The following is a 25,710-nucleotide window of genomic DNA, read 5'->3' as shown; positions in this document are numbered from 1 at the left end:
AGGCTGATTAATGTCCATTATTTAATGACCAAAAGCAGCAAAATAAACAGACCTTTGGATAAAACATATATAAAATAAAACTAAATTCAGCTTCAGTGATGGAAAAGTGTCAAATGAACTTAAGTTACATTTTATGGAAAATATCTCTTAACGTTTAATGTCTGTATTTCGTATTGGTTATTAATCACTTTAATACTTAGTGTGTATATTCTGTGCATCTTATGTTGTGTAAAAGAAATGACAAACTTTTAACAAAACTTTATTTTTATTGTTTTGAATCAAAACAGGAAATAGGACAGCAATTATACAGACTTTTCAAAATAAAAGCCCCGTCCTTTTGATTGCCGTTTTTATTTGGTTTCTCCTTTCACAATAAAACACATCCGAGCAGCCACGCTCCCTGCGTGCACGTTCGCAGGAAGTCGTGTGCGCTCACAGCAGTTCATGCACGTAATAATTGCACATAGTCAGTTCGCGTGAAAAAAACAACTTTGAAATAAAGGAAAAACTGTGGTTCTTTAATTAGATTTTTCAAAGTAAAGTTACAGCGGTAATTATTTCCAAAATGAAATATAAATGATTCTAATGTGAAATCAGTATTTCAAAATAAAGTGAATGTTTTTTTATAATGGATTGTAGATTAACAACTTTATCAGCAGTGAGTGTTTTCATTTCAAAACAAAAGCCCTTATTACAAAATAAAGTTTGCAGTGTTTAATATGAAAAGCTGAAAATAAAATAAAAAGGAAAATATAGAATAGAAATAAAAAAGATTGAAATGTTTTTGACAGTTTGTCCTTTCAAATTAAAACCCCTTTAAAGCTTTAAGGAAAACTTAAATAAATCAGCCGAGTGTTCCTGGGTCACAGAAAAGTTAAAAGCGCTCCAGCGTTTGGATTTCTATCTGTGATTTTCTCTTCTCGTCCTGCAGGAAGTTTTTACTCATTGTAAAAAAACAAAGAAGTAAAGATTTGATTTAGAAAAAAAAAAAAATACCAACAATAAGAAACATGAAAAAAGACAAAGAAGAAGAAAGGAGACGAGGATTTGTAAATAACGCTACGAATCAGCAGAAGAAGAAATGACGTGACGATTTCTGCAGATTGACCTCAGTCAGAAGTTTGTGCTCATTTAAGACCCTGAAACAAACAATTAATAAATACAATTAATAATTGATCACGTAAATATGTGCATGCAAACAAAAAACAAACAAATATGGTTTTAGAATCAAAGAAGAAAAAAAACTGCAAACTTCATATTTTTAAAATCAAAGTAATATATATATATACACATACAGTATATGTGTGTGTGTGTATGTATAAACATTTTATTTTTTAAATTTGTAATTTTTAAAAAAAAATATATAAAATTTTAAATTTTAAAGACAAAAAAATATTCAAATAGTTTAGTTTTCTATTAAATAATAAAATCATAATAACTGAACTCACCTGTGAAGCAGCGAACCGGCGCCAGCCTTCACACGCTGAGGAAGTGGAGGGTCAGGGGTCGGGGGTGGGGGGGTAGATCAAAGCCACATTGACTCGCTCTGATCCGTTCTTTGGACAAACCACCTCCAGCACGCCTTCAGGTCGACGCTGAGTCAGCAGCTCACCTGAAACACACACACAGGCAGAGTCACATGTATGCGAGGGAACCAAGATTTATTATCAAAAATAAATGCTTTGAGTACTAATTAATTGAGCTAATTTTTACTTGTATTTGAGTATTTAATGTATGACTAACTTGTACTTGAGTATCAGTACCCTTCACACCTCTGATTTTCAGGTTGTACTGAGTCTGTCCAGCAGGGGGCAGGAATCACATTGCTGCTGTGGTACTAGTACCAACCTGCAGGGGGCGCAACGGAGTGCTGGTGTGTGTGTGTGTGTGTGTGTGTGTGTATGTGTGTGTTTTATGACTTGTATGTCTCTGTATGAACATCCTGTCACAGGATTGTTCCGTCTCCACTGTATCCATGTCCTCACATACAGGTGTGTGTGTGTGTGTGTGTGCGTGTGTGTGTGTGCGTGTGTGTGTGAGAAAGTGTAGTTGTTCTGCTGAAAAATGAGTCCTGAATGAACATCAGATTTCTCTTTCTGTCAGACCTGAACTCACCTTCAAGGAATGTACACACAGTCAAATACACACGCACACACTCAAATAGACACACACACACACTTCCTTATAAGGACACAGCTCTTTGTCTCCTGCTGATGTTTTAAGAGACCAACTTCGTCCAAACACGTCCTCACTTCCTGTTCATTGTGTTTGTGGGTGCGTGTGCGTGTGCGGGTGGGTGTGTGTGTGTGCGTGTGTGTGTGAGTGTGTGTGTGTGTGTGTGTGTGTGTGTGTGTGTGTGTGTTCTGAGGAAACGACTACAGGACTTTTCATGTCCTTACAAAGGTCATGCTACATCAAACGGCCGTGTTTGAACATTCCTACACAGTGGGTGTATCAGCCCAGCTGGTGACCAATCTAATCAGTGACTCTTTAAAGGTTCACATTGATCTGAACGTGTTCATCATTAAACTCCCCCAGAATCAAAGCCCATGTACTCAGTTACCCTCCACCCACACATCCATCCTTATGACCAGTCACCAGATAACACCATCACCAGTCGCTCCGTGACACCAGATAACATGATCACTAAATACCTGCGTGAGCTCAGCAGAGCTGCAGGATTACTGGGAGATCAAAGTCCACGTGCATTGTCACATGCACGTTTTAAAGACAGCAAGTGAGGGTTCGTTAAGCCCTGAGCGCGTTCTCCCAGGAACAACCACATCAACCATTAGGAGAACATGCAAACCCTTCATAAACCTGTATGTAGTCATTTAGAGAAGCTGCTGAACTCATACTGTGATCTAACAGGATTACACACACACACACACACATACCTTTTTCTTATCATTAAACAATATTCAATATTATTTATCTATAAGTAGCTGCAAAAACGTGTCTGAGGCGCTAAATAAGCTCCTCCCCCTCCATCACATGACAAACATCACATGTCAGCTCAGAAACAAACGCAGCTCATCTTTTCAATGTGAGGCTGTTTTAATCTGTGACTAACAGGATTAGTGTGTGTGTGTGTGGGGGGGGGGGGGGGGGGGTTAGTCTGAGACAACAAGAACACAAACAAATAAATAAATACACACAGGGTTCATTTATATTAAAGACTAAAATTTCTCTCATTAAAGCCAAATGTGATGTCAATACAGTCTGATTTTAATTGTAATGTAATGTATGTTTATTGGAGTCATTGTGTGTATTTTTGGAGCTTTTTTGTGCATTTCTGTTGTCGTTTTGTGTAAATATGGTTTAGTTTTTTGTTTTATTTTACTCATTTAGTATATTATCTATTATAAACACCTTATGTGTGGTGAGGGCGTGTGTGACTCTCTCTCTCTCTCTCTGCTTAAATGATGCATACAAACACAAGCAGTTTTTGCTGTAGTGCACCATGTGACTAACGGCTCCGTCAACGGAAATTTTTTTTTAAAAATGAAATTATTCATTAAATTGACTATTAATTGACAATCCCACGTCGCACAGCTTTGAACCAAGCTGCAGCTATGTAGTAAGTATGAGCTCTGTCTGTCCCTGAACACCAGAGATACACACACACACGCACACACACACACACTGACCAATCAGATTATCCCGTCTGCAGAGAAAACAACTCTCACACAAACTCACATCTCTCCCCTGTGTGCTGACTCAGCACTTTGCTGGGCGGTGTTGTGGACTAAATGGTTACCTGGGAAGGCGTGTGGCGTGCTGCAGCCCGTCTTCAGGCACTTGGAGCACAGGATGTGGACGCAGTAGTGCAGGCCGGGCCACTCCTGCAGCAGCAGCCGCAGCTCGTGCAGCAGCGGTGTCACCGCCTGCCACGCCGTCCACATGTTGGGCAGCGACGCGCGGCTCACCACAGAAACAGACTCCGCCCCCTGGCTGATCTCCACGGGAACCTTCCCCCTGAAGGCGAGGATGCGGTGCGGCGAGTCGCAGCGTTGGACCACCAGCCCGTCGATGCGAGCGCTAAGTCTGGAGAACAGGCCTGAGGAGGAGGGGGAGGAGCCTAAGCAGTTTAGAAGCAACACAAAGCATCACATGACCTACTGCTGGGGGCGTGGCCTAAATACCTGGAGGCAGGAAGCTGGGGAAGCTGTATCTGACGTGCAGCTGCTCCAGGTGACACGCTGACACTGAGCCGCTGTCGGCCAACGCCTCCTCTTCCTCCTCCTCCTCGTCTTCGTCCTCCTCATCCTCGCCATGGTCGATGAAGCTGGGGAACTTGTAGCAGACGGAGGCGCCGTTGAGTGGGCGGGGCTTGTTGGTGCAGCACAGGCCGATGCTCTGCAGCAGCTCCATCAGGAGGACCGGGTCCCGCTGGGAGCGCAGGCTACCGCGCAGGAGGCGCCGTAGCACGCAGGGTGACAACAGGCCGCGTCGCAGGAAGCGACGCACATGACGCTGCAGCTCCGACGCGCTCACGCTGCCACACTCATCGTCCTCTGAGACACACACACACAGAGACGCACAGTGAGTGATTTGTCCTGTTTTCTGTCTCGGTTTGTCCTGTTTTCTCAAATACATCAGCCGCACCATCTATTTAATTCAGGCAATATGCTCAAATGCTCCCATCTTCACCAGAGGACCCCTGCAGCTACTTAGCTGCCCCCGATGTTGCCTATGTGCAACTTCTGCTTGGTAACATTTCTGTCAGGATATAAAGACAATCTCAACCAAAAATTTAAAAAGTGTATCTGGAGAAAACTACCTACCATACCTTTAAGTAAATGAAACAATATGTTCAAAGGGAACAGACTGTGTCACCTTTCTCGTCCAGCTCCGTCCAGCTTCTGTTCTTGTCTCCTCTCTCTCCCTGAGGGACGATGGTGTTCATCAGCTCTGGAGGGGGCGGGGCCTTGTCTCCTCTCTCTCCCTGGGACAGCAGCCTGTCCATCAGGTGTGTCCCGTCTCTGATGAACAGGCTGTTGATGACGGAGATGAATCCTTGCATGTGGTGGAGCAGCAGCTCGCTGAGGAGCAGCAGCTTCCCTTCGCGCTGCAGCGCGAGCAGGGCGGAGTCCAGACGCTCCCCCGCCAGACCGGCCTGCAGGCCGACCTGGGCCGCGGCGGGCCGGGAGAGCCAGGGCTCGGGGGAGCGGAGCAGCAGCTCCTCCAGCAGCCGGACGGACTTTGGGTGGATGTGGTGCAGAGACGGGAAGATGTGGGCGTGGTCGGCCACAGAGACCAGCTTCAGTCTGAGGGAGAGGAGCTTCATGTGGTCGTCTGAGGACACGGTCAGCACTGGGGACAGAACCTGGACCAGAACACAGAACAGTCAGAATATTAGATCTAATTTATCTTTCTGTCTTTTTATTGATCAGGTTTTCCAAACGTGTTCTTTTGGATTCCTCCCTGTTCGAAATGTCACGCTAACGTTCTACTCACACTAACGTCCTACTCACGCTAACGTCCTACTCACGCTAACGTCCTACTCACACTAACGTCCTACTCACGCTAACGTTCTACTCACGCTAACGTCCTACTCACGCTAACGTCCTACTCACGCTAACATTCTACTCACGCTAACGTCCTACTCACGCTAACGTCTACTCACGCTAACGTCCTACTCACGCTAACGTTCTACTCACGCTAACGTTCTACTCACGCTAACGTCCTACTCACGCTAACGTCCTACTCACGCTAACGTCCTACTCACGCTAACGTCCTACTCACGCTAACGTCCTACTCACGCTAACGTTCTACTCACGCTAACGTTCTACTCACGCTAACGTCCTACTCACGCTAACGTCCTACTCACGCTAACGTCCTACTCACGCTAACGTCCTACTCACGCTAACGTCTACTCACGCTAACGTCCTACTCATACTAAGTCTGACGTCAAATTAGATAGTATGAAAAGAATGAGTATGTGAGAAATACCCGGATGTATACTATATGGGAACATTTTTTAAGTATACACAGTGGGCACACTAGTCATACTCAACTGTCAAATGAGCACATGTTGATATTCTACTTGGTCACTTTCTCACTTCAATTGTTTTCAGAACTTTTAAAGGTGGAGAATATATAGAACATATAGATGTTTTCTATCTTGTGAAACTTGGAATTATACTTCAGTGGGAACACTCATCATTTTAATCATACTTAGTACATAGTAGACAGTATGTACTCATTGAGTTTGTAGTGTATATTATATTGATATGCGATTTTGAACACAGCCCTTTTGATCAAATCATTATTCTTTTTCAAATTAAAACAACACAAAATCCTAAACAATTGTCTTCAGTACAAATCTAGTTAAAATGTAGTTTAAAGAAAAGCAAGAAAAATAAATAAATAAATAAAAATATCTGAGCTGGCGTATCTTGTCACTTTGTGCACTAACACTGTCTACTCTGTATTTGTTACACACCATAACGAACATGATCAAAAAATAATTATGGAAAAAAAAAAGTGTCTTTGGAGTCGCGAGAAATTAGTGATCTCAAAATGGGGTCACGGTCCAAAAAAGGGTTGGAAACCCCTGGGTTAGCATGTTTGCCTCTCTGTAAGAAAGCCATGGGTTCAAACCCCACTGTGGTTCTCTGCTTTCCTGTCCGTAGGCATTTGTCATGGAGTGGCGCCCCGCCCAGGGTGTAGCTCCGCCCATCACTACATGAAACACCAATAAACGAGGGACAGACCTGAAGCCGGTGTGTGAGCAGGAAGTGGAGCTGAGTTTGTCTCTCCTGCAGCTTTGTATCTGTGACTCCGTAGAAGTGAACGTGAGGACTGGAGCTGCGAACACCGAATCCCTGCAGCAGAGCCGCCTCCACCAGCTGAGCCTCGCCCTCCAGACGCTGAACGTCAGCCTTTTCCTGTAGACTCACCTGTCTGTGGAGCAGGGGTGGGATTAATGATACCGCGTGTGCGTTTTTGTGCATGTGTTTGCGTATGTGTACTTGTGTGGGTATGCATGTGTGTGCGTGAGTGTACGTACGTACGTGCGTGCGTGCCTGCGTGTACATGTGTGCATGTACGTGTGTGCGTGCACGTTTGTGTGTGCATGCATGTACGTGTGTGCGTGTATGTGTGCGTGAATAATAAAACCTGCCTGTGGATGTCGAGGCTCTTCTCCTCCAGCTCGGCGTCCTCACACAGATCTGCGTGTGTCCCCACCACACACACCACGCCGCTCGGCACCTTCGCCGCCAGCAGACGCAGGAAGGATCCGACCTGAGAACAAGAAGGACTGAGGGTGAGCGAAGGAATGTCAAATCTGAGCAAAAAAAGGAAAGTGCGTGTGTGTGTGTGTGTGACCTGTGAGTAGAAGTCCTGAGGTGTGTATCTCTTCATGTTGACGGTGAGGACGTAAAACGCTCCGTCAGTGAGGAACAGCGGTCGCACTACGTCGTAGTTTTTATTTCCCGACAGGTCGAACGTGATGAAGGAGAGACGACGGTGAGCATCGACCTCCCAACGACTCACCTCCACACCTTCACCATCATCATAGACAACAATAAATAGACAGATAGAAACTAGATAGATAGATAATAGATAGATAGATAAATACTAGATATATAGATAGATACTAGATATATAGATAGATAAATACTAGATATATAGATAGATACTAGATATATAGATAGATAAATACAAGATAGATAGATACACTAGATAGATATATAGACAGATTCTAGATATATTGACAGATAGATACTAGATATATAGACAGATAGATACTAGTTATATATATATAGATAGATACTAGTTATATATATATAGATAGATACTAGATAGATAGATAGACAGATATTAGATATATATAGATAGATACTAGATAGATAGATAGATAGACAGATATTAGATATATATAGATAGATACTAGATAGATAGATGGATAGACAGATATTAGATATATATAGATAGATACTAGATAGATAGATAGATAGATAGATAGATAGACAGATATTAGATATATATAGATAGATACTAGATAGATAGACAGATATTAGATATATATAGATAGATAGATAGATACATAGATAGATAGATATTAGATATATATAGATAGATACTAGATAGATAGATAGATAGACAGATATTAGATATATATAGATAGATACTAGATAGATAGATAGGGGTCTACCTCTGGGACCTCCCGATGCCTCCCGCTCACAGCCCATCAGGCTCCGCCTCAGACTGGTTTTCCCTGAGTTCTCTGCTCCAATCAGCAACAGTTTGAGTGGCGGTCTGACGGCGAGCTGTGACTCCTGCAGCCTCTGATACACACCGATGGACGGGATTCCCCTCATACACACATCGTACGGAGGCTGGATCAGAGGGTTCCCCTTCACCTTCCAGATGTTCACCTGACACCACGATAACACCATCCATAAAAGATCAAACATGATGGAGGATAAAAGAGATCCATCTACGACACAACGATGACAGACACGTCACTTTATCCACTTCATCTGTGTTTATTAAGGGTGGGAAAAAAGACTGATTCATGGTAACGATAGTAATTACTGATATTTTTTTGTGGGGGATAAAAGCATTGTCTAAATTAAATAGTAATTGTAATTGTTCATTGTTTCTAGAAATGTAGGATTCACCTTTTGTTTTTGTAGTAGTAAAATAAGGAAATTAAAATCTAAATAAATTATAATCACGATCTTACGGAAACTGATTAGGGCCAATTTTGATAAAGAAAATAATTTTGGGCAAATCAAGAATAAATAGGACCAAATTCACCATACATGACAACAGTCGCTCTCCATCCAAACTGGCCCTAATGTGTTTCTGTAGCTCCTCCGTAGCCACAGACATCTTCCAACCTTCACTGGTTTTACTTCTGAACAGATTTTTGGAAATATCTCTCGTATATGGTGAAATGGCCCTAGTGAGCTTCAATAGATTTGACTTTATTAACAAACCTCCTATTTTTATCACAATATTGTATTTTGAGATTATTTTCTAAATTTAAACTTTGATCATGACATTTTGACTTTAATCTCAAAAATTTGACTTTAATCTCGTCTTTTCATCTTTATTTTCATCCTTATATTTCGACTTTATTCTCGACATTTTAACTTTATTTGCACAAAATGATTTTCTCCATTAAAGTTGGCCCTAATCCGCTTCCGTACATACACTGCAAATCGAATCAAAACCAAAGTTTTGTGACAGAATCTCGTATCGTCTCAACTCTAGAGTTTATCATCACAGATGTTCAGTATTTCTGACCCGCATGCTTCTTCTCTCAGGGTCCTGAGGGTCTGCTGCTGAACCCAGGACCTTCTTGCTGTGATGCGGACGTTCTAACCACTTCAGTATTTCCTCCACAGAAATACTTTCATGATCCTTTCAAAGCTTTTATTTTGTATGAACAATTTTCATTTCATAATATAACTTTTGTTTTCGTTACATTTCATGAATAAGCTGTTTTTCTCACCTTGGAGAGTTTCCCAAAGTTCTCAGGCAGGACAGCGATGTGGTTCCCCTGCAGGACCAGCTCCTCCAGCTGCTGCAGCTCCACGATGGCGTCGGGCAGGAAGCGGATGCAGTTGTTGTCCAGCCACAGGTTGACCAGCCGGGACAGCAGGCCGATGCTCTCCGGGACACAGGTGAGTCTGTTCCGGCTCAGGTACAGCTCCTCCAGCCCCGGGAGGCTCAGGATCACCTCCGGGAACTCCTCCAAGCAGTTGGACGACAGGTTGAGCATCTTCAGCCTCCGCAGGAGCCCAAAGGACGGCGGCAGGGCCCGGAGCCGGTTCCCGTCCAGCATCAGGCTCTCCAGGAGCTGCAGCTGTCCCACGGAGTCCGGTAGGGAGGACAGGCGGAGGCTGCTCAGCCACACGATCTTCGCCGCCCGCAGCTCGCTCAGCTCCGCCGGTAACGCCTCGAACCGGTTCCCGGAGCAGTCCAGCTCCTCCAGCTCCCCCAGCTCCAGGATCTCCGGGGGGAACCGGTTCAGCCTGTTGTGGTCGGCGTCCAGCGCGCGCAGGCGGTCGAGGCCGGAGACGGTGTCCGGGAGGCAGAGCAGGAGGTTGAAGCTGACGTCCAGCTCCTCCAGAGCCCGCAACGACCCGAGCTGCTCCGGCAGCTCCGTCACACGGTTGTGGCTGATGCTGAGCTTCTTCAGGCTCCGCAGCCGCTGCACGTCCTGCCCCAGGCCGCTCAGGCAGTTGTGGCTCAGGTCGAGCTCCAGCAGCCCGCTCAGCTCCAGCACCGCCCGGGGCACGGAGGAGAAGCGGTTCCTGCGGAGCACCAGGACCCGGAGGCCGTTCATGGAGGGCTGCAGTCCTGGCAGATCCTGCAGCCCGTTGTTGCCCAGGTTGAGCGCCTCCACGCCCGTGAGGTCGTCGGGCAGCTCGATGCGGTTGTCCTTGGAGCAGACGGTGAGCTGCCGCTGGGAGCTCCGCAGCTCCCGGGCCCGCAGAGCCGCGTCCCTCCACAGGCCCGCGGCCCGCAGGCTGCACACCTTCTCCTGCTGCGGGTCCCGGGTCTCATTCTGAGGCTTCATGGCTGCAGCGCTGCTCGGCCGGGGACAGTCCGACACAGAGCCGCATCCTCGGAGCTCCGCTCACCGCACCGGCCGCTGCCCCACAGCGGAGCCGGCCGGAGGTGCTCTGAACCCGGCCTTCATCCCAACAGAGGCCGGCCTCTGGATCTCCGAGTGCGGATGGATGTGAGCGTGTGTGCGGGCAGAACCGAGCCGGAGTGAGAGTGAGGAGCGGCCGATGACTCTCGCTGCGTCAGAGCTCCACCTCCAGCTCCACCTGCAGCACCACCTGCAGGACAGCAGGCCGCAGTGCAGCCAACCAGGAACAACAACAACAACTGTGCGCAGGCGCAGTGACGTCAGGGCGGCTTCAAAAATAATTTCAATCAGAATCAAGAAGTACTTTATTTATTCAAGATTTAACAAAATATATTCATAAATGCTCAAACTGAGATTGATTCTGATTTACAGAAAAAAATAGTAAAGTGATTTTATTTTATTTCACATTGTTTGCAAATTAACTTTAAAACGAGACAAAGATTTATTATTAACAAACATAATTACATTTACACACACACACACACACACACACACACACACACTGAGATCTAACGTTAATAGATGTTAAAATAATCTGCCTAATTTGAAAACATTTCTTGCAGAAGTAGCTAAAGTGCATCCCTCCATCATCTCTCAGTTAATTCTCCAATGATTGCAGAGCTATCTTTATGAGTCCAAACTCATGGAAAACCTTCTGGCACTCCTTGGCTAGCGCTATAGAATCTCTGCAGCTCTTTGCATTCTGGATCCTCACAATGGTTAATAACAGTTGCTGGATATTTTGCACCATATCGGAATAATGCAACATGTCTGTCTCTGAGTGTCTTTGTTGACATAAGTTCTTGATTTCAAGTAGTGAATTCTTCAGAGGTTCAACTATCTGCAGGAGCTTCTCTACAGAGCGGCACATGTACTGCCAGTGCATCGCCTTCATCAACATTAACTTCAAGAGGAAAAAAAAGGTCACCAGGAGAATTGAGATCGCAAGCGTTGCACCCAACCAACTCCAGATGGATGCCCAGAGAAACACTGCTGCCAGCGGCAAAAACAAGATCAACCAGTCTTTGTGATTTTTCACCTCAGCTGCACATTCCTGAATCTGCTCCGTTTTTACATTCATCTTAATTTCTCTCATTTCGTGGCACCTTTTAAAATCAGATATCTGTCTTTTTAGCCTAATGGCAGCAGGAAGTGGTGTTGAAAAAGGCCACTCTGTGTTTAGGCTGTCTGTTGTCGAGAATGCATCCATCCTGTCTGAACAGAGAAAAGAGAAATCAGCTCCACTGCTACATTTATCAGCTTCTGTTGGTATTTATTTAGAAAAGAAAGAGAAGGAAAAGGGGACACATGGGGACAATTTCATGATGTTATAATGAACTCAGATTGCTCCATTCATTCAGGATGCACACACACTTTAGATAAGTGCTTTAGCATTAGCAGGAATCTGCTTGATTTTAGTATATATAATATAGAGGAGGATGTTAGCCAAGCTGACATCCATCATGGACGACACCTCTCACCCACTGCTACAGACTGTGGAGGGTCTGAGCAGTTCCTTCAGTGGTAGACTGAAACACTACCACAGGTCATTCATCCCGACCCCTGTCAGACTGTACAATAGGGTATCTCTCTTTGCCAAAACTTGTAAATATGTACATATCTATATACTTTATACTTGTTATATTGTTTTTTTCTATTCATGTTTTATATCTATATAGCCTCTGTTGTCTTTTTTGCTTGCACTTTATCTGAGCTTTAATGACAGTAAATTTCCCGACTGCAGGATAAATAAAGCTAGTCTATATAAGTCAACAACAGACTGAACACAGCTGAGATGACAGAAAATCAAACACAAACCTTGTGATAAGAAGTTGATCCAGAACCAGCTGAGGAAGACAGGAGCAGTTGGAGTGTTTCGTTTTATGTAAAAGTGAAACTGATGAACCTAGAGCTGCTTTTAATGACGTCTTTTTGTTCTGCAATCACTAGGATTGTATTTCATCAAACCCAGCTCAGGGTTAAGTCCAGGTTTAACCGAGTCTGGCTCCTTTAAAGCTGGGTGTTAACTAGAAAGGTGGTTTCACAACGAGAAAACGCCTTCAATTGGTTACCATAGTAACACAGTCCGTAGGTCAAACCTGCTCCCAACCAGGTTTAACCTGTTGACTCGCTCTCATGAAATCACGACATCATTTTGAAAGAAGTCATTTAATGCTTTAAAACACTCAACAAAGATCTACAAAAGGAAAAATGAGTCAAAAATACTTCTTTTACTTTTTTTTTTTTTTTTTTTTTTTAATTTTTTTTAATACGATATTTTTAAAAGGAAATTAAACAGAATGTTTAAATTTGATTTTAAATCCATATAAATGACGATGGAATCATTGTTTATTACATCTTTAATGTGTACCATATTTCTAATGAGATATCACAGTCTCCATGTGTTTATCAGTAATAATATATAAGGATACGTGCGTATCCATCGCCTCCGTTTACCCACGGTATAAATGTGTCCATTTATTGATCACAGATTAATAATGAGAAAGCTGTGCATATACAGAGAGGGAGGGACAGAAAACGAAGCCTCACAATGACAAAGATACACTATCGCTTTAAGGGATGTGCGCGCAGTGCACTATTCATCAAACATTCACTAGTCTCATAAATTACCTACTATTTAACAGTGAGTTACATCATATCTTTTATTAAACGCTGACAGGTGTTTAAAAACTTATCAAACGTACACAATCAGTGTGTGATCACATGCTTCAGTTGTTTGCTATGATAAATTGACTAAATAAAATAACACCTTCTTTAACCCTTTACTACTTTTAAAATGTTCAAACAACAGTCGGTCCTTTTTTTTTTTTTTTTACGTGTCATTTATTTTCACTGCTTCGTAACAGATGACGTCACGTCCTGTTGGTTTCAGCATCGGTTTCTATTGGCTTGTCATTCATTGTAAAAGCTGTGGCGCATGCTCCGTCACTCTAATCAGGAAATCTGTGATCGATCTCGTGGGTCTTATGACGACGAGCACTTAAGCTAAACACTGTCAGATGATTGGCTGAGCTGTGAAGCTTCAAGCTGAGAAGTTTGATGAAATGGCAGATGTCAACATGGTCACAGACGGCTTAGCTAAACCAGGTTTAAACCATAAGCCTGGCTCTATAGAAAATACCATCATGTTCACACAGCGAGGGCGTGTTTCAGAAACAAATAATAATAATAATGCATTGGATTGGGCACATGGTGGGATAGTGGTGAGCATGTATGCCTCACAGCAAGAAGGTGGACACTTTGGTCCTGACTGTGTGGAGTTTGCATGTTCTCCCCGTGCTGCATGGGGTCCTTCAGGTACTCTGGCTTCCTCCCATAATCCAAAAACTTAACTGTTAGGTTGATTGGAGTCTCTAAATTGCCCATAGGAGGGAATGTGAGTGTGTGGTTGTCAGTCTGTGTGTTGCCCTGTGATGGACTGGCACTCTGTCCAGGGTGTACAACCACTTAATGCCCAATGAGAGCTGGAGATAGACACCAGCAGACCCCTGCGACCCTGAAAACAGGAACATCCGGGTCAGAAAATGGATGGATTGAATTTTATTTGGTGCTTTTCATAAACACTCAAAGCGCTTTAATCTGATGTGCATTATTCTTTCACTCCACACATAGTGGTGGTAAGCTACTATTGTAGCCACAGCTGCCCCGGTGCAGACTGACAGAGACAAAGCTGCCATAGTGCACCATCAGTCCCTCACACAACACATTTATATGAGGCAATGTGGGTGAAGTGCCTTGCTTAAGGACACAATGACAGATACCACTGGAGCGACAAAGCATCTGCTGGATATTGGCGGGGATATCGATGGGGTTGCTGAACTCAGAAAACCTTGACCCAATGAGGACGAGGCCGTGGTGGTCGGTGAATGTCGCCTGCTTCTTGGTCTTCTTGGGGTCACATTGGCTGAACCTCTCTGACGCCTCGACTTTAAATAACTTCAACTGTAACTAAATACTGACACAAACAAACCCAGGATAGTCCATCCACCCATTTTTTTGACCCGCTTGCTCCTTTTCTTTTCTTTTCTCTGCTGGTGCCTATCTCCAGTTCTCGTTGAGCGTGAGGTGGGGGTGCACGCTGCATAGGCCGTTACACACAATCACTTATACTCATATTCAGTCCTACGGGCATTTTAGAAACTCTAACCTGACAGTCATTGACTGTGTTGTAAATGTCACACTATGTACTATCCACTACTAACCCAATGAGTATATACTGTCTACTATATACTATTAGTATGATTAGGATGATGAGTGTTCCCACTGAAGTATACTTCCAAGTTTCCCAAGATGCATTTGGAACCAACAACGACAAAAACCTGAATCACACTGTTAGGAAGTGTGACCAAAGTGGCTCGGATGTGGTAGGAGGCAGACGAGGGAAACTTAATCCAGATGCAAAAATAATTTATTTCCAGGAACAAAAGTAAATCCCAGTTTTACCTTGCAATGTAACACATATATATAGCATGTGGACAATTGCCCTGGTTGACTTAGCCTCCAGTGTCTCCAGCTACACTGACATCCCAACCCCCCAACAGTCCAAGACAAACTGCTTAAATAGACTCCTGTCAGCAGGAGTCAATCAAGGCAGCTCCATCTACCTAGGTAGCGCCAAGTACTTCCCCCTTAAATCAGGTAGAGAACACAGTCATTCACAACTTCCATTTCATACATAAATGCTAAATGAAGTGCCAAATACTGTTTCTATATAATGACACTTATTTAAATAACATTTCTCCCTTTAATCAAATAACCTAATTTTATGTCCCACCCCTTCTACTTGGTCTCACCCAGTGACATCACCAGTGACATCACTGGAGTTGTCACCCAGAGTATAAATGCAGGAAATGGTGGTATCCACCTTCCCTTTGTCCCTGGAACACATGGTGGTGCAGGTGAGTAGCAAAGAACACTCAGCAATTAAATAGCAATGCTAACTAGTACACAAGATGAAATTGATGGGACAAATGGTGTGTTCTCACCCACTTTGTCACACTCCCTCCCCCTTACGAACGTTACTCCTCGGAGTCACGGGACAGGAAGTCAGCAATGTTATTCTTGTGCCCCGGCCTATACTGGACCTGAAACCGATAAGGCTGAAGAGACAAATACCATCTGGTAATTCTGGCATTAGTGTCTTTCATTTTGTGAATCCACTGCAATGCTCTATGATCAGTCTCGAGAACAAACTCTTTGCCAATGAGGTAATACTTTAAGGTGTCTAAAGCCCATTTAATGGCCAGAGCTTCTTTTTCCACTGTTGAGTACCTCCTTTCCCTTGGGAAGAGTTTTCGGCTGATATACTGCACAGGAAACTGGGTCCCATCCTTTTCTTGTAGTAAAACGGCTCCAAGACCCACTCCGGATGCATCAGTTTGTACTGTAAAGGGCAGATTGAAATCTGGACATTGCACAACAGGATCTTGGCACAGACAGTTTTTCAACTCATTGAACGCATTCTCAGTTTCTTGTGTCCACTTAACCCTTACTGGGCTGGTTTTGCGAGTCATGTCCGATAGTACAGCAGATCTTGAAGAGAAGTCGGGGATGAGCCGGCGATACCAGCCAACTAACCCCAAGAATGACCGTAACCTCCTCTTTGTGTTAGGCAGTAGTGAAGTTGCAATTGCCTCCACTTTCCCTACCTGTGGACGAATGCCTCCGCCCCCAATCACATAACCCAGGTACTGAACATCAGGCTTGGCAATGTGACACTTCTTAGCATTGATGACAAGACCAGCAGCCTGGATACGGCGAAAGACATCGGCGAGATGTTGCACATGCTCCTCCCAGGTCCTGCTAAAGATAACAATGTCATCGATGTATGCCGCTGCATAGTCATCCGCTCCTCTCAATACTGCATCCACCAATCTCTGAAACGTTGCTGGGGCTCCGTGTAAACCAAAGGGCATCACTCTGAATCTGAACAGGCCACTGGGAACTCTGAATGTTGTCAAGTCCTTTGAAGCTTCTGCTAAAGGTACTTGCCAGTACCCTTTGCAGAGGTCAAGGGTCGTCAGAAAGTTGGCATTTCCCAAGCGTTCAATGAGATCATCCACCCTGGGCATAGGATAGGGATCAAAGGCCGACACAGCATTCAGTTTTGAAAAGTTTACACAAAATCTCAAAGTAGTGTCATCTTTCTTTGGAACCAACACAACAGGACTACACCACTCACTGTGAGAAGGCTCGATGATTCCTGTAGCCAGCATATCCTCCACCTCTTTCTTCAGTTCAGGAACCAGTTTGGCTGGAATTCGACAGGTAGTGTCCCTGATCGGTTGCTGTTCTTGTGAATACAGGCGGATCTGATGTTCAATGAGGTCTGTACGGCCTGGCTTCAGACTAAACAGCTCTTTCGCATGTAGATTTGCAGCTCCTCATCTTTCCCTGCTGTAAGGTGACTTAGATCTGGAAACACTAGAATCTCAGATGAAGAAGGAAAATACTGCTCCTGTGGGTCTTCCTCATCAACCACTGTGCATGCCCACAAGGAGGTTGCCTGTTCGGGTTGATCTAGCCACTCTTTCAGAAGGTTCACATGAAACACTTGATGCTTTCTACGGCGATCTGGTAAAGAAAGTTCATACGTGACCCTGGGCCAATCTTTTTATTAATTTTATATGGCCCCTGCCATATTTGCAAGAAGCCCACTTTCGGATGTTGGTAGCAAAAGGAGAACCTTTTGGCCTTCCTGGAAAACCTTCCTCCTGGAAGCTTTGTCATAACTTTGCTTCTGACGCTGCTGTGCTTGAGCCAGATTGTCATTGGCGAGTTCTTGAAACTGGGCTAGTCGCTCTCTCATTTTCAGGACATATGAGAGCTCGCTGCACTGTGGTTGTGGTTGTGGACCCTCCCAGGCCTCCCTCAAAACATCCATTGGACCTCTCACCGAATGCCCATACAAAAGTTGAAAAGGTGAAAATCCAGTGGATGCTTGAGGAACTTCTCTATAGGCAAACATCAAGAACGGCAGCCACTGGTCCCAGTCTGATCCTGATTGATTCACAAACTTCTTTAGCATGGACTTGAGGGTCTTGTTAAAACGTTCAACAAGACCATCTGTTTGTGGGTGGTATGGACTAGTCTTTACACCACGAATTCCCAACAAGCGGTACACTTCTTTTAGAAAGCATGACGTGAAGTTTGTCCCTTGGTCAGTGATGATTTCCCTAGGAATGCCAACTCTGGAAAACAGCTGAATGAGGCAATTGACAATCTGGCGGGTTTTGATTTTTTTTAATGGGAAGGCCTCCGGATACCTTGTGGCATAGTCACAGACTACTAGTATGTACCTATAGCCTGCACTACTCCTTTCTAGTGGGCCCACAATATCCATGGCGATGCGGGAGAAGGGCGTACTAATGATGGGCATGTTAATGAGGGGAGCCCTATCAATTTTCCTGCCTGGAGCTGTCAGCTGACATTCTGGACAAGCCCGACAATATGTTACAGTGTCCACATATTGCTGGGGCCAATAGAAGCGTGGAAACATCCTAGAAAATGTTTTTGCTTGGCCTAAGTGACCAGCCCAGGGAATCGAATGACTCAGATTGAGGATGGTGGGCCTCAAACTTTCGGGGACAACTAGCTGATCACCAATACGACTACGACGATACAACCTGTCTTCTTTGACCACAAATTCTTCCTTTCCTCTCCCTGTAACTTGGACTGTGTCAGGCACACTTTTAGAAAATAAAGACACCAGCGTGGGGTCCTCTCTCTGTAACTTAGCAATGTCGCAAGGAATAACAAAAAGATCAGGATCTAAAGGCCTGGATATCTTCTCTGCTACTTTTGTTCCTCTTACTCTGTCCTGTCTCCTCTGTCTCTTACTTTTCCTTTCCTGGCCCCGGCTGGTTGATTCATCACAAGGCAGGTCTTCATTTACAAAAGGTAGCGCCTCTCACCCCTCTTCTGCGCTATCCTGTTTCTGCTTGCTCTTAGACCTTGTGACAGCGAGCAGGTTTTTACTGAAAATGCTATCTTTAGCTTCACAAAACTGTTTGGCAATCAACTCAGCAAGGATAGGGAGATCACAACCTAGCACAACCTGATAGGGAAGTTGTTCTAATACCCCTACTGACATGAGATAGTGCTGGCCTTCAACCTGGATAGCTATCTCAGCTATGGGGTACCCTACCTTGTCCCCATGAATACAGAAAACATCAACTGTCCCTCCACAGAAAATAACATCCCTAGGGAGACTATCCTGCCTGACTAGGGTGTGATTACTTCCTGAATCAAGAAGTGCTACACAGGGTCTATCATTTATCACTACCCCTATTGTGAGCTCCTCTTGGTTACCTTCCAATACTTCATCCCTAATAAACTCACAGACTGAAGACTGGGGAAAAAAACACATGTAATTTTTGCTAACCTGTGTTTTAGGGCATTCTGCTATAAAATGACCTGTCTGACCACACCCATGACATGACATATTTGCTTTATTTCTAGGCTCAAATCTAGCTGAATTTGAGTTAATGGGGTAATATCTTGTACTCCTGACTTTAAACTCATTTCCATTGCTAGGCTTACCCAATGAAGTGGGTAGACAGGACTTAGCTGGAAGATAGTCTTTTGCTGGTCGGCGGGCTGCCAGGAAAGCTTCAGCCATTTCGGCTGCCTCCTTAGAGGATTTTGGGGTCCGCTCTTTAATCCAGGTGCAAAGCTCTGGATTCAAGACTCTGAGAAACTGCTCCAATATGATGTTGTCTCCAATTTGTTCCTTCGTCTTCTCCTTGGGCACCATCCACTTCTCATACAAGTCCTTGAGACGGACCTGTAACTCTTTCGGCGTCTCCTCTTCTCCTGGAACACTGGAACGAAATCTTACTCGGTAGGTCTCGGCACATATTTCAAACTTCTGTAAAACAGCACCCTTTACTTTTGCATAGTCCATGGTGTCATCAATATCCATTGCTACATATGCAGAACGGGCTTTCCCAGTTAGCAGGGGAGCCAGACGCAGAGCCCACTCTTCCCGAGCCCACTGGCAAGCATGAGCCAGTCTTTCAAAGGTGATTAAATAGTGTTCAATATCCTCACCTTCAATGTAGGGCTGCATTTTTGGGCTTTTCCAGCCTGAAAACCTCAGAAAACTAGAGGGCTGCTCTCTGGCAGCTAGCGGCGCCGCTTCAGCTTCATGTCTGTCTTGGATAGCTGGTGAGGACAGGGGCTCAGCTGTTGGTTCGGTTGTGGGGGTGGGCGTGGCTACTGCACCTTCCATGGGCCGTCGGCGATCCTGGCGGTCTTGATGCACCTCCTGCTGGAGCAGGACGAACTGATGCTGCATCCGTTTCCATCTTTCCTCCTGTTGTGAGCGGTCCTGGTCTGCCCTGGCATCTCGATCGAATTGCTGTTGCATCAGACCTTGCAGAAGACTTGAGAGTTCAGCCATAGTTCCCTGCCCCTCGGGTGGAACACTTGTTGCCCCCTGCTGGCCACCGACCTCTGTGGGCACTTCCAGCGGACGCTCAGTCATTGCGAGTTTCTTTGGTCGAGTCGACATTTTTCCCTGCCTCCTACTGGCCTGGATCCCACCACTGCCACCAAATGTTAGGAAGTGTGACCAAAGTGGCTCGGATGTGGTAGGAGGCAGACGAGGGAAACTTAATCCAGATGCAAAAATAATTTATTTCCAGGAACAAAAGTAAATCCCAGTTTTACTTGCAATGTAACACATAGCATGTCAATGCCCTGTTGACTTAGCCTCCAGTCTCCAGCTACACTGACATCCCAACCCCCCAACAGTCCAAGACAAACTGCTTAAATAGACTCCTGTCAGCAGGAGTCAATCAAGGCAGCTCCATCTACCTAGGTAGCGCCAAGTACTTCCCCCTTAAATCAGGTAGAGAACACAGTCATTCACAACTTCCATTTCATACATAAATGCTAAATGAAGTGCCAAATACTGTTTCTATATAACGACACTTATTTAAATAACATTTCTCCCTTTAATCAAATAACCTAATTTTATGTCCCACCCCTTCTACTTGGTCTCACCCAGTGACATCACCAGTGACATCACTGGAGTTGTCACCCAGAGTATAAATGCAGGAAATGGTGGTATCCACCTTCCCTTTGTCCCTGGAACACATGGTGGTGCAGGTGAGTAGCAAAGAACACTCAGCAATTAAATAGCAATGCTAACTAGTACACAAGATGAAATTGATGGGACAAATGGTGTGTTCTCACCCACTTTGTCACACACACTGAGGCTAAATATCTCTGTCGATTCTCCACCTTTACTTTGAAAGTTCTGAAAACATTTGAAATGAGAAATTGACCAAGTAGAATATCAACATGTGCTCATTTCTTCCATAAAACTCATAGAAACACATCTTATTCTGACATTTTGGAGATTCTTGGAGACCCTCCCCTGTGCTACTGATGAAACTTCCTGTTAACTTCAAAACAAGAGCCCTATTTACAAAAAAAGTTTAAAAAAAAACAAAAAAAAAAACTAATGGAAGACAAGAAGAGATGCTTTTGTTTTGAAAAGAGGATGTTTTTTAGAATGAAGTCAGTCCCAGGATGATTTTACATTCTGCTTGGAATGCATCATGGGACTGTTGAGTATGACTAGTGTGCTCACCGTGAATATTTTCAAAAATCTCCCCATACTGTAAACATCTGAGTATTTCTCGCGTACTCAATCTTTCCATACTATCTAGTATCTAATGTATTACATATTCATTTTGACATCAGACTTAGTACGAGTAGTACGCTAATATGACATTTACAACACAGCCATGGTTTTGGATTGTGGGAGGAAGTCAGGATATTAAGTGTTTCAATGTTCCAAAAGTAAAAATAAGTTATAGCTAACTGAAAAAATATGATAATATGTGATATCGTGATATGATAATTATACTGTAAGTGACAATGTGGTGTATAAAGGAGGAGTCTCATCCACTTTGTCAAAATGAAAGAAAATTTATTTGGCAGCAGGTAAAACAGGAGAGTTCACATACAGATGATTCCAAAACTGCCTAGCTCTCGAAACGCATCACAAACATTAGAATAGTGCGTTAGATAACATAGTTTCATTATGTAAAGGCTTCTAAAAAAATCACTAAATCAAGCAAAAAGCAATGAGGGAAGTTCACACGTAGTTATGGCTCATCACCATACTCACAAGCAAGAAAACAATAATATCTTTGATCTGATTCCCTCCATAGATCACACTTAACAGCAACAGGAGGAGGATCTTCATCAAGAACCAGACATGTCCTCAGCAGTAACTAAAGTACATGTGGTCCTCCCTCCACCACTTCTAAATCTCCAATAGGGATGTAACGATTCACTCAACTCCCGATACGATTCGATTCGCGATACTGGGTTCACGATACGATTCTCTCACGATTTATTTTACAAAATGGGACTGTAGACAATTTTTTTTTTTGGGGAAAAAAAACTAGAAAATGCTGTACTATTTTCCTTTTATTTTTCATTGTCAAAAGAATTCCTTGATAAACTATTCAAAACAATGCAATTTAACTAAAAATAAATCTTGAATGAAATAAATAAAGGAATAACACAAATGAAAATGAAGCCTATTAATTTAAATTCTGGTTCTATAATAAACAATGCAAAACTGCATAATAGTTCTTTTTCTTTTAAAAGTGCAACTGAAAATGTATTTTGTGCCTTAACAATTGGACTTTAAAAAAAAAAAAAAACCATCATTGCACTGATTTACGTCATATTTATTTGGACCAGCAGAGGGCGCTGGTAATACAGTGGTCGGTTGGCATGCAGATATCTTGCAGTGAAGAAGATAAGCTATGCTAGCAGACAGAGCTAATAGAAAAGTGTGACTTTTACAGATATTCAAGTAATATTACAGATATTCTTTCGGTGCTAAAGGGGTAATGAATCATTTATTAACATATTTAAGAGTAGAAGGCGGCCAGAAAGAAAGTATTAGCAGACTCCGCCCGCCGCCTACACTTGTGGATAGCGCCCTCTGCTGATTAAAAAAAGTTCTGCAATTCAATTTTCAGAAAGACGATATCAACCGTGATACCTATGAATCGATTTTTAACTGCCTTACGATTAATCGTTACATCACTAATCTCCAATAATTCCAGAACTGCCATTATGTTTTCAAGCTTTTCGAAAACCCTCCGGCTCTCCTTGGTTAGTTCTGCATAACCTTTGCACTTCACTGCCTTTTTGATCAGCCTAATGATTGAGAACAGCTCCTGGATACTCTTCTCCATCTCAGAATACTTCACCAATTGTGTCTGTGATAGTCTTTCTTGACATAAGTTCTTGACATCTTTCAATGAATATCTCACAGGTTCAAGCATCGCCAGGAGCTGCTCTGCAGACTTGCGCATGTGATCCCAGTGTGTGTCCTCTCTGACTTTCATCATATAGATGAAAAAAATGGTCACAAGGAAACTTGGGAAACCAATGACTTTAGCAGCCACCCAACTCAGATCATAAATCATGACTGCAGCCCACACTAACCCTGCTGCCATCAGGTATGCAATTATGACCCACTCCAGCCGCTCTTTGAGGATGTTCACCTCTTTTCCAACTTCCTCAATCTCCTCCACTTTTGTTTTCATTGCGAGATTTTTCTTTTGAAGGGACCTATCAAAATGACAGATTTCTCTTTTCATCCTATAGGCACCATCAGAAAAGGATTCAAGCCCTGTGAGCATGTTTGGGTAGTCTGCTGGTCTTCAACAGGTTTAGAGTTTCAATCCTGTCAGAACAGAGAAAAGAGAAATCAGCTTCTGTTGGTGTTTATTTAGATTTTTTTTTTCAACCAACCAATCCCAGTCCATTAAAACCTCTTCTCTTGGTCTACTCAAATTCTAGACGTCATTCTCTCCATATTTTGCATTTCATTGAAAACAGGCCCAACAAGCTTTCAGCAGGAACCGAAAACACGACATCGCCATTAGAGAAGCATCAGAATCCATTTTTCTCCACACAAACATCTCAAGCTTTTCGACGCCTTTCTTTATTTGCATAGGAAAGTAGAATCACCACACTCACAAACAAGTCTGCCAAGGTGTCAGAGCTTAAAACATAGATCTGTGCATTTGGATCAATACAAGTAAAAAAAAAATCATTTCTAAGCTCTCGGTCAGAGTAACAAACAGCATGGTCACAATGAACAGGCTTATATAATGCAGGCAATCAGTCACACCTTTGATACACCACTCCTGATCACGTAGGAGATGTAGTTCAGAATGGGGAGGAGTTTGTATTCCTGAGTAATGAAAAGAAGCATAGTAGATAACCATCAGAATATATGAAAATAGAACAAATACATGATATTAAAGGATGAGGACGCTGCATACACATCAGACACACTCTCATAAAATGCCTAAAACCTCTTAAGATATTATATAATAAATAAAAGAAAGCACTCGTGTCAAAAGTGCTCTTTTATTTGCAGAAGGAAAACTCACTCCTATAAATATAACTTTACCTGTCGGTGTTTCACTTCAAGTGGTCATCATTATAGCTGATGACTCGTGGTTTATTACAGTCACTCAGTGTTTATATTAATCAAAACACACGTCAGGTGAAGCTTTGCTTTCATTGTTTGTTTTCTTTGTTTTTTGTTTCGCGCACCGACTACCAAGTCGAATTCCTTGTACTGTCCTAAAAACTGTACTTGGCCATTAAAGCATTTCTGATTCTGATTTTTATATCAGTCTTTGGAATCAGACACAGTATCACATGGTAACTAATCAAACCCTAACACTGGCTCATCTAAGTGCTCCTAAAGACCCAGGAGAAGGACGAGGGGACACGCTGTTCATTCAGTACGCACACACATTTTATATGAGTGCTTTAGCATTAGGAGGAATCTGCTTCATTATAGCCAATAACAGACCGAGCACAGCTGAGTGGACAATAATCAAACCCAAACCTTGTGAAAAGATGTTGATCCAGAACCAGATGAGGAAGACGGGAACGGTCGTAGTGTTGGTTCGACAGTGTCCGCTGATAGAGTGAAACCAAAATGTCTGAGCTGTGTTTATCAGAGAAGCATTCTCATTTCTAATAAATCACATTGTTCACACAGCGAGGGCGTGTCAAAGGAAACAAATACAAAACACAAAACAAAAACTTAAGTATGACATGACACGAATCACGATACTGGTTTCCCCGAATATATATGATACAGTATTCTGACAAAGGAAAAACACACATTTATTGTATTTATTTATTCAATTATTATTATTATTATTATTGTTTTTTAAATCATAATTATTAAAGGTAAAGTATTTGACTTTATATTCTGTATAAGCTTTTCAAAGTTTCAAATGGAATAAACAATAAAATAAATCAGACTTTTCCTTTTTAAAGTGCAAAAACTTACCTTATCATTTTGGTGAGGTGGCCTAAAGCTGTAGATAGGAGAGAGTGGGAAACAGTTCTGGGACCCACGCTCAGGCTTGACCCTGTAGCTGGCCACCTTTGATGATGGTGTCTAGTTTTTGAAAGGCAAAAACACCCCCTGATTCAAAGGAACACTACTGAGACACAGCTCCCACGCCACTCTCACATGGTAAACCTCATGTTGACTACCATCATTTCGCACAAAGGACGATTTAACATCACGTCCTGTGTTTAATGATTCTTTTGTGTAATTTATATTTAAGTACAATAGTCTTCTACACGTAATCAATAACTGACCGTTAAGATGAGATACGTTCTTTTGACAATAATCATTGTCACATAATTTAACTGAACATATACATATAACTATAGGCACCATGTTCTTCCATTTACAAAATGAAAATAGGGCTGCAGTTCAAATTCAAAGAAAATAAATGAAACTAAATGAAATCTGAACTATTCTTAGATATGATAAACAAATCTGATTCAAACATATTCAGACCTTTTCTTTCTTATTTTCAACTCCATCACTTCTCTGTTTAATGAAAACTGAACTCTAGATCTTTCTCCCAAGATTTTAAATCTTTAAAGTATGTATAATGTGCATAATAACATTATATGAATTTACAAAAATGATTTTAAATCCACAGTTCACCAAGTCAAATTCCTCATGTGTATAACATAATTAC

At 43.1% G+C, this 25,710-nt stretch overlaps 1 protein-coding gene and 1 long non-coding RNA gene across 2 annotated transcripts; both read right to left on the bottom strand.

Annotated features, from left to right (window-relative positions):
- Window positions 1-335: 335 nt before the first annotated feature.
- On the bottom strand, window positions 336-10,813 carry mfhas1 (multifunctional ROCO family signaling regulator 1). Its single transcript, XM_028463578.1, has 10 exons — window positions 9,473-10,813; window positions 8,165-8,387; window positions 7,336-7,511; window positions 7,130-7,251; window positions 6,720-6,909; window positions 4,840-5,329; window positions 4,146-4,517; window positions 3,761-4,060; window positions 1,449-1,612; window positions 336-1,139 (listed from the first exon to the last, which is right to left on the bottom strand). Exons 1-9 carry the CDS (start codon window positions 10,541-10,543, stop codon window positions 1,500-1,502), a joined length of 3,057 nt encoding a protein of 1,018 aa, XP_028319379.1. The 5' UTR covers window positions 10,544-10,813; the 3' UTR covers window positions 336-1,139; window positions 1,449-1,499.
- An 11,859-nt stretch (window positions 10,814-22,672) lies between these two features.
- On the bottom strand, window positions 22,673-24,646 carry LOC114473748 (uncharacterized). Its single transcript, XR_003675291.1, has 3 exons — window positions 24,549-24,646; window positions 23,817-23,879; window positions 22,673-23,366 (listed from the first exon to the last, which is right to left on the bottom strand). It is a non-coding gene; the product is annotated as an uncharacterized LOC114473748 (long non-coding RNA).
- Window positions 24,647-25,710: the final 1,064 nt, after the last annotated feature.

This window comes from Gouania willdenowi, chromosome 12, assembly GCF_900634775.1.
Source record: "Gouania willdenowi chromosome 12, fGouWil2.1, whole genome shotgun sequence".
Taxonomy (NCBI): domain Eukaryota; kingdom Metazoa; phylum Chordata; class Actinopteri; order Blenniiformes; family Gobiesocidae; genus Gouania; species Gouania willdenowi.
Note: the sequence above shows the minus strand (reverse complement) of the source record. Positions and strands in the feature narration are given on the sequence as shown.